Below are 13453 nucleotides of genomic sequence, written 5' to 3' on the forward strand. Positions count from 1 at the left end.
TGTGTGTGTGTGTGTGTGTAGGGGCAGAGGTAAGAGAGGTGTGGGGGCCGGTGCCCCAAGGCGCTGTAAAGGCCCAGGAGAAGTCTAGACGAGGGCTGGTGCTGGTGTGCGCCGGCTGGGGAGATTGCCACAGAATCTTGGTTTCAATGAGAGGGTGGAGCAGGAGCCATGGCCAGCCCTTCCCCTCCCCTAGAGCTCCCTTCCAGCTCAGCTCCAGGGCCCATAGCCTGTTGCGTGGCTTTGGGTCCTGATCCCGTGTGCAAGCCTGGGGTGAGGGTGTAGGCGGGGAGCTGCCAGCCACGTGCGCCCCGGGCCTGCTGCGGAGCTGGAAATAGGCTGAGGGACGAAGGCCGAGGAGATACTCTCAGGGAATGTGGAAGGTACACTCAACTTTTCCCATCACGCAGATTCAGGGCCTTAAAGGGGTGGGGGGTGGGGGTATTAATGATAACAATACCGAAATCTCCAGCGCTGGCACTGAACTTACAATTTTCCAAAGCTTCCAAAGCACTTTTATGTGTCCGATCTTATTTGAATTTCAAAAAAACCTTTTGAAGATTTACCTCCATTTTTAAATGTCATTGAGATTGGTAGAAAAGTACAACGTTCTACATTTGGTGTTTCTTACACTTCGCAATAATACGACTTAACGGAGAAGGGAGAGAAAGATGATGGGTAACTGGGAAACCCACCCGCCTTGGAATTAAGATCTCACTGAAGACGCAGACCTGGGGCGGGTCCTGCCTGCAGACAAGATCAGTATTTAGTTTTGTCCTTTCTCTTCGACTGTTCTCTTGAGCCCAGCATCGTCTTCACTCCTTGCTCCCTAGGCTGAGACATGACATTGACCAAAGCACAGTTGTTGAGGTCTGAGTCCTTCCCGAGAGCGCCCCCCAGAGAAGCTCCTTGGAAGGAAGGGCAAGAAGCCGGCTTGGCGCGTGTCTTCGCAGCACAACCGACAAACGTCCAGACGCAGGATTGCCTGTCCAAAAGCCGCAAGGGGGAAGCGCGGAAAAGTTTGTCCACGCGGAGGGTACCCTGAGCTTTCTTCCCATCCTCCACCCGCAGTAAAGGAACGTAGGTAGTGAGGAAAGCGAATGTTGGTATAGGAGTTGGCTTTATTTCGAGGGAGTGCAGAGCACTCTTCAAGGAGAGAATTGAAATAAAAAACCAATAAACAAAACAACCTTGCTATTACAATTGCTATTGATGGAAAAGGCGCCTAACCTGCTGAATTGAATCGTTCCAAGTACCTGTTCATCATTAGGAGCGCCTTCTCTACACGGAGGGGAAAGAAAATAGAAAAACAAAAACCAAATTCGAGAAGCCTCCTTAACAGGCCCCCGCAATGGCTAGGAGGCCCCTGCCCGGCCAGGGAGCGTTCCACCCTCCCAGCCACTAGCGCGGGGAGGAAGCTAAAATAGCCAAAGAGAAGACGAAACAACAACAACAACAACACGTTTAAAATCCAAGGGGGGAAAGTCGGAGTGGGTCTCAAGATCTGCGCCGCGCAGGGCTCAGCTCCGTTGTCCACTCGGCTAGAGGCCGGGGCCTGGCCGGAGCAGCGACGCAGATGCCTCAGCCCGGCTGGGGAGCGCAGCCCATAGCTCTCCCTCTCCAGGCGCCCAAGGACCCTCAAGGCGCAGGGCTCACACTTGAAGCCTGGGAACGCGCAGAAAGGAAACCCACTTCCTCCTAAGCAGTTTCTTGCTCGCCGGATGAGAGGCGTCCAATTGAAGCAGAATGATCCTCATCTACTAATATCCAGCGTGGCCACAAAGCGACTGGCCATTTACGCCACCACTTTAAACAAAGATATTTGGTTATTCCCGGGGAAGCAAGTGCACTTTTGCATGGTTGAGCTCCGGGAGGAGGCGAGCCTCAGCCCAGCCTCCCTCCCGCTGGGCTTCTCGCGCCTCGGGATTAGCCCCCTCCCGGCCAGCTGGGCCCGCCGGGGTTCAGGCTAAGTTCCGCGGGGCAACAGGCGGGCGGACACTCACGACGCTCCCTGCTAGCACCCTTCCTGAAGCATCAGAGGGGAAATCAGCGTGGGCTCGGGTGCCGGAGTTGTGATGTCCTTGGAAAGTCAGCTCCAGTCCCAGAACCCCGTGCGTCCAGACGATGGGCGAGGGTCGGGAACACCAGGTTTGTTCGAGGTGGGGCAATTTAAGTGATGGCCCCTCGCGTTAATACCCACTCCCCCCCCCCCCCCCCCCGCCCCGGTCTCCCAGCTCCGTTGGCCAGTGGTGCGCTTGCCAGGATGGGGGTGGGGAAAGAGCCTCTTGTGGGGTTGGGGGGGCGTGATGCACGCGGGGTGGGGGGGTCCGCAGAGAAGACCCTGAGCTGAGGGGAGGAGGACGCGGGGATCTGGGACAACCTCTCCGCAGTAGCGGATCCCCTGCTCAGCGCCCCCTCCGCCCGCTGGGATTTTCTCTCGGGTAGGGGGAAAGGGGGCGGGGAGCAGAGGTGTCCCTCTGACGGCGGCAGAAGCGGCAGACAGACTGACAGACACGCAGCCAACAGTGCGGCCCCAGGGTTCGTCCCCAGACTCGCGAGCTCATTTGGTGGCGACTGGGGCTCGGCGCCGCGAAGCTCGATGTGGTCCGGAGGCAGTGGGAAGGCGCAGGGCTGGGAGGCCGCGGCGGGAGGGAGGAGCAGCCCCAGCAGGCTCAGGTGAAACCCCTACCCCGTCCCTTGGCCCCCTCCCTCTAAACACCTGTCTCCGCCTGGGGAACCCCGACCGAACTGGAAAGTGGTTCACTTTCTAACTCAGCAAGTTGGTTGCAAAGCAGCATTCACCTTCCTTCCTCACCATCATCCCTCCTTGGCTACTCCCCACCTCACTTCTTGCCCTCCCTTCTCTCGGTTTCCTCCTCCTTTCCCTCCCCCGCCTTCTCCTGCGCGCCGCCCGCACCCCACAAAATATGGAGGTGGGGGTATTGGGGGAGGGGGAAAGAAATGCTTTAGGTCGCGTCTCTGCCTCTCTCTCTCTCTCTCTCTCTCTCTCTCTCTCTCTCTCTCTCTCTCTTTCTCTCTCACCTAAAAATCCTGACAAGTGAAACTTAAAGGTGTTTACCTTGTCATCAGCATGTAAGCTAATTATCTCGGGCAAGATGTAGGCTTCTATTGTCTTGTTGCTTTAGCGCTTACGCCCCGCCTCTGGTGGCTGCCTAAAACCTGGCGCCGGGCTAAAACAAACGCGAGGCAGCCCCCGAGCCTCCACTCAAGCCAATTAAGGCGGACTCGGTCCACTCGGTTACGTGTACATCCAACAAGATCGGCGTTAAGGTAACACCAGAATATTTGGCAAAGGGAGAAAAAAAAAAGCAGCGAGGCTTCGCCTTCCCCCTCTCCCTTTTTTTTCCTCCTCTTCCTTCCTCCTCCAGCCGCCGCCGAATCATGTCGATGAGTCCAAAGCACACGACTCCGTTCTCAGTGTCTGACATCTTGAGTCCCCTGGAGGAAAGCTACAAGAAAGTGGGCATGGAGGGCGGCGGCCTTGGGGCTCCGCTGGCGGCTTACAGGCAGGGCCAGGCGGCACCGCCGGCCGCGGCCATGCAGCAACACGCCGTGGGGCACCACGGCGCCGTCACCGCCGCCTACCACATGACGGCGGCGGGGGTGCCCCAGCTCTCGCACTCCGCCGTGGGGGGCTACTGCAACGGCAACCTGGGCAACATGAGCGAGCTGCCGCCGTACCAGGACACCATGCGGAACACCGCCTCGGGCCCTGGATGGTACGGTGCCAACCCAGACCCGCGCTTCCCCGCCAGTAAGTGAGGCCGTCCCGCTGTGGGGCCGCGGGCTGAGCGCGGGAGGTGCGGGGTGAGCCGCCCGGAAGGCGCGGCGCCTGCCTGCTGTGCGCTGGGCATCAGGGTGGGCGGCCGGGCAGCGGCGCCAGGGAGTCGGGCGCGGGAGCTGGGGATTCTTCCCGGTGCTGGGCTGAGGGGTCCAAGAAGAGACACTTAGTAGCGGTGCGGTCCCGCAGGCAAGTGCTGGTATTCGGCGTCTCCCAGATGTGGCCAACTGGCAGCTCTGCTCCGCGCGCGAGATCTCAGAGTGCCCACCGAGTCTCCCTTCTAACTTAGGGAGTCGGGGCAAGCAGGACGCCGAGAGACGCGGCCTGGCGGGGCGGGAGGTTGTCGTGCTGGGACGCGCTCAGGCGCGGGGCCGGCCTCTCTCCGGTCTAGGCAACTGGGAGGGTGAGCAGCCCTAGAGAGGGATCTAAATGGGTAGAGCAAGCGTCCACACTGGGGCTGACAGGAGAGAAGGGCGAGAGGCAAAGCGTCTGGGGGTCCCTAGCTTTCGAAACACCTCCTTTCCTAAGCTCCCAAAGTTAGGGTCTACCGTCGGACCCCAGCTCCTGGCCTGGGCCCAGTTGGCCGCCGGTGGCCCGTTAACCCCGCGACTCCATCCTGGAATGGGCACGAAAGGAACTGGAGCGACCTTTCTTCACAGTGCTTTTGGGTGGAGCACTGAGACTGAGGGAGGTAGCTGGGGTTGAGGAGGAAGCTCTCCAGTCAACCCCTCGACGGCACCGCCCGGGCAAGCGCTGGCGATCCCCGCGGCTGGGCCTCTCAGGGCTGAGGCGGCCTAGGTGAGGAGGGCGCCGTCGGGGCCGGGCCTGGCCGGCCAAGGGCGCGGAAGGCAGAAGTGGCTTGGCCCGGCCCGGCCCCGGCCAACGCTGTGCGTTTGTCGCTTGCAGTCTCGCGCTTCATGGGCCCGGCGAGCGGCATGAACATGAGCGGCATGGGCGGCCTGGGCTCGCTGGGGGACGTGAGCAAGAACATGGCCCCGCTGCCAAGCGCACCGCGCCGGAAGCGCCGGGTGCTCTTCTCCCAGGCGCAGGTGTACGAGCTGGAGCGACGCTTCAAGCAGCAAAAGTACCTGTCGGCGCCGGAGCGTGAGCACCTGGCCAGCATGATTCACCTGACACCGACGCAGGTCAAAATCTGGTTTCAGAACCACCGCTACAAGATGAAGCGCCAAGCCAAGGACAAGGCGGCACAGCAGCAACTGCAGCAGGACAGCGGCGGTGGCGGAGGAGGCGCCGGATGCCCACAGCAGCAGCAAGCACAGCAGCAGTCGCCGCGCCGCGTTGCGGTGCCGGTCCTGGTGAAAGACGGCAAACCCTGCCAGGCGGGCGCCCCTGCTACTGGCGCAGCCAGCCTGCAAGGCCACGCGCAACAGCAGGCGCAGCAGCAGGCGCAGGCCGCGCAGGCGGCGGCGGCAGCGATCTCAGTGGGCAGCGGTGGCCCCGGCTTGGGTGCACACCCGGGCCACCAGCCGGGTAGCGCGGGCCAGTCGCCGGACCTGGCGCACCACGCCGCCAGCCCCGCGGCGCTGCAGGGCCAGGTCTCCAGCCTGTCTCACCTGAACTCTTCGGGCTCGGACTACGGCACCATGTCCTGCTCCACCTTGCTATATGGTCGGACCTGGTGAGAGGACGCTGGGCCGATCCCAGCCCAGCACACTGCCTCACCGCTTCCCCTCCTGCCCGCCACACACACCAACCACCCGCCGCTCCATGTGCTTCGACTTTTCTTAAGAACCTGTCCCGTTTAGACCAAGGGGAAAAAAACACAAAGGCCAAACTGCTGGACGTCTTTCCTTTTTTTTTTTTTTTTCTAAAATTTGTGGGATTTTTTTTTTTTAAAGAAAATAAAAACAACCAAGCGAATCCAATTCTTTAAGGAGCCTTTTAACAGAGAAGGACATAACAAAACAGCTTTGGGCGTGTCTTTTAGATGGTTCAAATGGGTTTTCCACACCCAGGCGGGGCAGAGTTTGGAGAGGGCTCTATGCTGAGGTGGCTCTGGACTCTAAAGATCTCAAACTTCACTCTGCGTACACTGTGCCAGCAAAGTGGACTCGCTTGTAAATACCAGGATTTCTTTCGAAGGGGAGACAGGGCCTGGGGAGAGGAAAGACTCTTCTACAGAACCCACTTGTCACTGACACAAAGGAAATACCCCCTCTCAGCAAGCTCTGACTGCCCAGGCTCAGCCTGAGGGCCCTGGCTAAAACTGTTTTATGTTTGATGTGAACTTGTAGCTGTAAAACGCTGTCGACGTTGGACTAAACTAGTTTTTAGTAATCTGTACATTTTGTTGTTAAAAAAAAACAAAAAAACAAACAAACAAACAAAAAAAAAACAACCCAGTCCCGATCCCCAGCCCATTATATTTTTTGTGGGCGCTGATAAATCTGTGTATATTATTTGGCAGTTTGGAATTTGCAGCGTCTTTTTCTGTTGTAACTTATGTAGATATCTGGCTTAAATATAGTTCCTAAGAAGCTTCTAATAAATTATACAAATTAAAAAGATTCCTTTTCTGATTAAAAACCCACCTTTTGTTTGGTTTTGATTTGGCTTTAAATGGCATTTTTTAATGGGGCGGCTCATGATTAGCCTGATGGGATTGGAATTGTTTGGGGACTCAAAGGATCCTGAATCAGCTAAGGAGGCCTGACTCCAGTCTTTGCCCCATGCAAAGAGGGAGCTTTTCTCTGCTTCCGAATTGAGTAGAACCAAACCTTGAGCAGTTCTGGGACACGGCAATAAAGAGGAGAAAAGATAAACTACTTCCACCAGGAGGGAAAGGCAGAAAGGAATAGAACTAGACCAAAGGACTAGTTTTCAGAGACAGGCTTCTGTTTTTTGAAACCTCAGATGTATCTACTGTGGTCTTACACAGCTAAGCCAACGTTTTAAAAAAGTCCGCCAGGACATTTTAAATAACCCCGAATGACAATCGTTATTACTGAGCAGATCGCCCCTGTAGATTTCAACATCAATCTTTTATTTCTAATCCGCAGCTGAGCCTTGTCGGAATTAGAATTCGATGGGCGGTTGTTTTCGAAAGTGTCGGAAAGTCGTTACCAGATTTCATTTCTACTAGAAAACGGCTGTCCCCGCGCAGGACTGGCCGCAGATCTTCTCTTCTTAAGGTCTCTCCAGCCTAGAGAGGTGTCTGACTGGGCAGCTGACCTGGAGACACCCTCCCGACTCCACTACTACAGGACATGGGGAGCTGGGCTTTTTGCTCTTATTCACATTGGTTTCCATCTGTGGGATCCTAAATCTTTGTAGTAATGATTTTTCCCCCCCTGTTCCCAACTCTCCTCCTCTCCCCGAACCTCCTCGCCCCCAGCGGGGGGAAAAAAAAATCATCTTGGACTTTTCTTCCTACCTCTTATTTCTTGGTCTTTGGTGCCCCAGATGTGGCTATTGGGGAACTCAGTGTTGCCCCCAGGGAGGGGAGGAGAAAGTAGTGGTTGTGGACAGAGAGAAAGCATAGTCCCTAGATGGGCTGTCGCCCCCTTAAGAGTCACACTCTGATAAACCAAGGAGGAAAGGTGACAGAGTGGGCTGTGGACAAATGCCCCTCCCAACACTTTTCTAGAGGCCTGAAAGTGTTTGATTTTGGGGTATTGATTCATATTTATCATGTACTCACTTCTCACCTAGAACTTCAACTTTTTCCTTTCTTGTCTCTCCCGTCTTTTCTTTCTCTCTTCATTTCATTCCGACTCCATCTCACTCTTCCTGACTTCCACTCTCATTCCCCAGGAACTTGTAACGGAAGTCACCTAGCCCGGGGCCTTGTTCTGCACCAGCAATCCTCTGTTGACTTCCTGGGTTCCTTAGAATTGGGGACCAAGGCGGGCTTCCGCCTTGGATTCTGGCTGCTGAGGTACAGTTTCCAATATCCAGAAGAGACTGAGAGATTCGGAAGAATGGTCGATTGGGTCTAGGGAGTGTGCTAGTTGGGGTAAATCTCAGCAGCTCTCACATTTCGGAAAACGAGCAAAAAATGTGTAAAGTTTTAACATTTGTGTTAGAATGGGCAGCAGCAGCCTGGGACAGAATGTATAGGTGGTCGAGTCACCAAGCTCTGGCCAGGAAAACGTTTGACTCTAAGGTCCCATTTCTGTGGGAGTGGGAGCTTCCCCTCAACGCTCAACACGCCGCATGCCCAGCACAAGCCTGTGTGGGACAAGGCGGGTGTGCCTGACAAATGACCCAGACGGCTGCCACCCACCCCAAACCCCACTCCCCATCCTGGCCCGGAGCTGATTTCTGAGGGTCACAGTTTTACTGAGCTGTGGTACTCTTGCAGTGGATGAAGTTTCTATCAAATTCATTCTTCTCTTGCCGTCTAGAGCCAGCTTAGTTGGAAGTCTGTTTACTTGTTCTGGGGAAAGGTGAATTCAGCGGGTCTATAGATTGGAGCGAGACAAACAAGGCCTTGGCCGTTTCGCTCCATCCAGCACGCAGGGCCAACCAGCTACCGCTCCTGCCCGGGAGGTCGTTGTGGCTGCAGGAAGCTGCTCTGAAACGCAGTCCAAAGCGTCTTGATAAGGAAATAGGTGTTCGCTCCGCGCAGCCAAAGACCGCAGCCTGGGGACACCCCCACATCCTGGTCAGCCTCTGCGGAGTCGAGTGTCTTCTCCTGGAGTGGACCTATCCTAGGTCTCTAGTATCTCTGGCCCGGGTCAGTTCTGGCCTCCCCTGAGGGAGAAATCAGTCTTCTGGGGACGCCACTGGCGCTGAAGTGCCGGAAGAGCCGGAAGCTTCCCCACGTGTGGGGGCAGCACAGTTCGCCCCAAGATTGGGGAGAAGCTGAGCGCCCCGGCCTAAGCACCCTACCCATCCCAAGCACCGCCGGCTGCGGAGAGTGGGGGAGATTTTGCAGACAGCATCCCCCCCCTTCCTTCTCTCCCTCACCCTCCACCCCGCCACGTAAACACGAGGACTTTCTCGAGAGCCCTGGAGAGAGGCTCTAGTGGCTTCGGGGCCTGAAACCCCAGGCTTGGCTTGTTTGATGTTTAGCATCCCAAAGCGGCTCCCCGCCCCCGCCTCAGCCTGGGAACCCGGAGCTGTAGGTCGGAGAAGCAGGAAAGCAGCTCTCTCAGCTGGCGGGGCCTGGAAATGGGCCGGGTTTGGGGGAGGCGAGAAGAGCGAGACAGAGATGCTCTGAGCGGGGGAAGGGCGCCCGGGCTGCCGCCACCCCCAGCAGGGGCACAAGCGGGTACAGCTGGAGTCCTCAAGGCCAGGAGGCGGTGGGGATAGGGAATGCCTCAGCAGCCGGGGCAGCGGCTCTGGAAGAGGGGGTGTCCTGGTGGGAAGTAGCTTGAGGCCCCCCGACTGAAATCAGAGCCAAGTCTCAGCGGATTCCGCGAGAAACGCTCAGGGCACTTACTCCCGGAGGCGGGGGAGGCCCTCGCACTCCAGTCCAAGGACCTCGCAGGAGGCAGCTTTTTTCCCCCCATTGCTAGGGATTGGCCTTTCAAAGAGCCAGACTTGCTCGGGAGCCTTTCAAGGGATTTTAAATCACCCTGAAGCTGGGCTAGGCCGAGGTATTGGAGTGAGGTCTCCGATTTTGAGACCCCAGCGAAGAATTCTCAGACTTTAGAGGCCGCACACTCTTCCAGGACGCTCACCGCCGTATAGGCGTCGGTGAGGGTCTATCTCCAGGGGCGAGTGCACAAAAGGTAGCGCGAGTCTCTTCCCAGGCGACCTGAGATAAGAGGAAATGAGAGCGGGGGTTTTCTGACTTCCAACTCATTAGGGACCAGGTAAGGTCAATGCTTTCTCTATTATATCTTTATCTTAAAAGCGGGTCAATTTAAGATAAGAAGAAAAAAAAAAGTCCAGGATCTGTGTGAACTGTGCTGATAAAGACTGACCCTTTTCCTGAACTAAAAGCAAGCCGGGCAGACACTCATTTTCTATAAACAAGAGAGTTGTGAGAAGCTGCCTTGAATTCTGATCGAATGTCTCCAGTCTCTCTAGACATCGCTCCTCCCTTCCCCCCAATTATTAGAGGGGGAAAGCAGAGTGAGCAGGGATATTATTTGTGGAGAACTAGAAAGCCTGTTGGGAAATGTGAATCTGAGATGAAATGGCTCTTAGACATGGTTTGCTGACTTGTTTGTTTCAAATGCTGCTTTCTTTAAGAATGAAAGGAAAGTGAGACATGAGTATTGGGAGAGATGAGGCTGAATGTTTTCCTTGCTCAGCCTGGTTTCTATTGGGAGAGGCTGGACACCCCCTTTCTCTGGCATTCTCTGACTTCTTGGCAGATGTGTTTGTGGTTGTGCAACTGTATTCTTGCAGCTTCAGGCCACCCTCTCCGGGGCCCAATTTGGGCTTTTGCCTCAACTTGGAGTACAGAAAGTTTTCTGGTGCCTCTTTGGCCAGTAGCTTCTGGAAGGAGTGTCCTATTCCCAGCCACTCTCTCTGGTGAGCTTGTCCACCCAAGTGGCCGGAAGAATTGGATATGGGCGAGAGTAAAGGAAAGACTGAGTTTTATTGAAGGGCAGGGCCAGGATCTGCATGCTTCTTCCCCCACGTTTTTGAACATTTCCTGATGATTCTCAAAAGTACAGAGGAGGAGCAGGCTCAGCAACTTGACAGCACAGCTTTTGCCTCATCTGAAGCCATAGCTGAAGTGGCTGGCTGCATTTCCCTCTGACAGTGACCTAATGCCCTACTTGGAGGGCATCTAAGAAGGGCCACAGGCTACTCATTTGATGATGTTTCCCATTTGGACTCTGCTTCCTAAACATGTATTGTCGTTTTATTACGAATTGTAACAAAAATTTGAAAAGGGTGAGGTTTAAATCCATTTTTCTGTTTTATTTTTTTTAGTTATGTGCAGAATACTGCAATATAATTGATCACTATTAGTGCTCTGCTTGAAATGGAAATAAACATTTTAAAAATTGCAGAAAATAGGCCTTATTAAGGAGGACGCTTTCCTCCAATACAGTGGTGACGTCTGATTTTGCCCACTCTGTAGGTAGGAATGAGTGGTTGCATGTGAACATTTGTCCGTGTATGTATTACAGAAGTAAATACACACATATACCTATTTTAAATGTCTATTTTATAATATATTTAAAAAGAAAAATTTTAATAAAGGATTCTCTTAGTAGGGGATCTCAGAGAACCTGTTAGATTCCAGAAAGTTGAATGCATTAATTACTTCAATTAAGATGTCACATGAAACCAAGTTTCCCTTTGAAAAATCAAGTAAACAAAAACTTTCTTTAGTTTCACCAACTCAGATTGGAATGTTAATTAATCTTCAAGTAAAACTAGAGACCTGATTATGCTCAGGAGAAATATTAAAATGTATTCTTAAAGAAAATGATTTTTTTTTTTGCCTAAGACACACAGCTGCAGATGACTTCTTGAAGCAATCTATAACAAAAATTGTGATTTGCTGCATGTACATTATCCATTAATAACAATCGTTAATATAAACCGATTGTTACTATTTCCAGTTAACAAAAACAAGTGAAAATGTTTCTGCTACTTATTTGTAGCAAGCACTCCTTCCTATTCTGGCCTTCACAGAATAGTGGCAGAGGGCAGGTCTCAGTGTAGTCCAACAACAAGAAAAAGACAACTTTTCCTCCTCTGCCCCCTCATTTCATACATTTCCAGGAATCCTGTCTTTGATTGCTAGGTAGAATTGTCAGTAACACTAAGCTGTTGGTGCAGTGTTAAACATTGCATTTCTAGGGTTTGGGGGTGATTGTTGATAATGTCATTTCTACAGAAGTAATGTCAGGTTATGAAAAGTGTCGTTGGATACCCTTCCCCAGTCGCTATGCCCTGGAGCCATTCTGTGGAAAATCATAGAGAAAGGCAGGGTCTCTAAATTGCCTAGTATTATCCCACCCGATACTGCTGCTTGAAGGTGTCCAAGCTCTAGGAAAACAAGGGTTTATTTGGTCTGCGTGCTACCGATTTGCCTGATCTCCCCGAACACACATGAGTGAGTGCGCGCGCGCAGTCGTAAACCTGGGAATTACCGTAATGACACGAAGAGGACTGAGAACTGGTACCTCTGAGCTAGCTGCTTGCTCTGTTCTAACCTGGGAAAACAGGTCAATGGCTTAGTACATCTAGCTATGCCTGCGTACAGAGAGAACCTCCACAGAGTTAGGGTCCCCACAGGTGCCCCCAGAGCACCAGGTTTCTAAACAGACTAAGGGTCACAGGGTCTTTCAGAGGAGACTCTGAAGCCTCTGAGGATTAAACCTGTTTCCCTGCCTGGCCACTCGATGGTGCCTCAAGGTCTGCAAGGCACAGTTTTCTGGGTGGGAACTAAAGGAGGGGAAGGGAGCTGGGCATGACGGCTTCTTCTTTCCCTTCTGAGTGTGCTTCAGGGAGAACTGCAACCCTTGCACCACAAGCATACACAGAGCACACATCCCCATTTCCAGGCATGAGAAGTTGTAGCTAGTTCATTTCTTCTCACCAACCTGCAATATTAACTGAAATGTTGCTTACTGCTCCTTGGCAGGACTGCTGAGGCCTGGTATGGTGAATTTTGGAAGTGCAGCAATGTATCATACCTACAACTCGCACCGTAGGTGAAACTCAGATATCTTTCTGCACGCCACATTGGTTTTATACTGAAGCAAAACAGGATAACCTTTGGAAATATTTAACAAAAAGTCAACCCACCCAGAGCATCTAGCACTGCATGGGGGGAAAGAGAAAATCTTTGAGATCTATAGTAGTGCACAAGTACCTTCATGCATCCCTAACGGTTGATATTAACTTTTCCGTATAAACAACTTCAATGCCACACCAATTCAAAATTAGTTGTTGAAAATTCTTGACATGGCTAAATACTTAGATTTTGTTGTTTGGGCATCTGAGGAAGCTGGGGGCTTGTGTGTATGTGATTCTGCTTCCTTGGTAAGACAAGATAGGAGAGGAAAGGAGAGGGGACTGAGGGGACTGGAAAGGAAGGGAGGAGGGGTAGGAACAACTGTGCCTGGTGAAAGTGTGTGGGATTCTGCTGGTGTTTGTGACTGCTGAGTAGGGCTGGTTATAGCTGGTCTGTGGGTCAAAGTGTTGTAGCAATTGCGTGGTGTGTGTGTCGTGTTTCAGGAGTGATGCTAGTGGGGAGGGCTGGGAAGCCTGCTGGGAGGCAGTGTGTGTACCAAGTCTTTACATTGGGCCAGTAACACAATAGTAACGTAATTATCCAGCTGAAACATGCTCGAATGGCAAAAAGTTGCAAAATAGATCGACCTCCCTGAGAAGAGAGGGAGCTGGTTACAGAGGTCTGCAGCCTTCATCCTTTTTTCAATACATTTTAAACAAGAGGATCTAGGGAGTGATTCCGATTCAATACACATAATCAGTTTGCAAGTCTTATTTCCATTTGAAAACAGGGCCATTTGCAATCATAAGAGCCGGACACGCTGAAAGATACAGAGCGCTTTCCGAGCAGATGATGGGTGACAGACTCTGCAGGCAAGCACTAAATATTTTCTTCAAGCCTCAGACCTTGTGCATCAGTCTTTAGTCCCGATGGATTTTGAGTAGAATATTCCTGTTTAATATCTAACTTAATTGCTTAGAAAATCAAGACTCCATGGTTGGGGGCGAGGGGAGTACCGGCGGGGAAGGTGAGAGAGA

General features: G+C 52.9%; 1 protein-coding gene across 2 annotated transcripts; it reads left to right on the forward strand.

Annotated features, from left to right (window-relative positions):
• The first annotated feature begins 2596 nt into the window (after positions 1-2596).
• On the forward strand, positions 2597-5591 carry NKX2-1 (NK2 homeobox 1). Of its 2 annotated transcripts, XM_011376548.1 has the most exons (4): positions 2598-2673; positions 3144-3288; positions 3387-3772; positions 4706-5591. In XM_011376548.1, the coding sequence occupies exons 3-4, from the start codon at positions 3400-3402 to the stop codon at positions 5440-5442; spliced, it is 1110 nt and encodes a 369-aa protein (XP_011374850.1). In that variant the 5' UTR covers positions 2598-2673; positions 3144-3288; positions 3387-3399; the 3' UTR covers positions 5443-5591. The 2 variants fall into 2 exon arrangements, with proteins under 2 accessions (XP_011374842.1, XP_011374850.1); XM_011376540.1 differs by lacking the exon at positions 3144-3288 and having other exon boundaries at positions 2597-2673.
• Positions 5592-13453: the final 7862 nt, after the last annotated feature.

The sequence above is a fragment of the Pteropus vampyrus genome, unplaced genomic scaffold (genome assembly GCF_000151845.1).
Source record: "Pteropus vampyrus isolate Shadow unplaced genomic scaffold, Pvam_2.0 Scaffold10, whole genome shotgun sequence".
Lineage (NCBI taxonomy): Eukaryota > Metazoa > Chordata > Mammalia > Chiroptera > Pteropodidae > Pteropus > Pteropus vampyrus.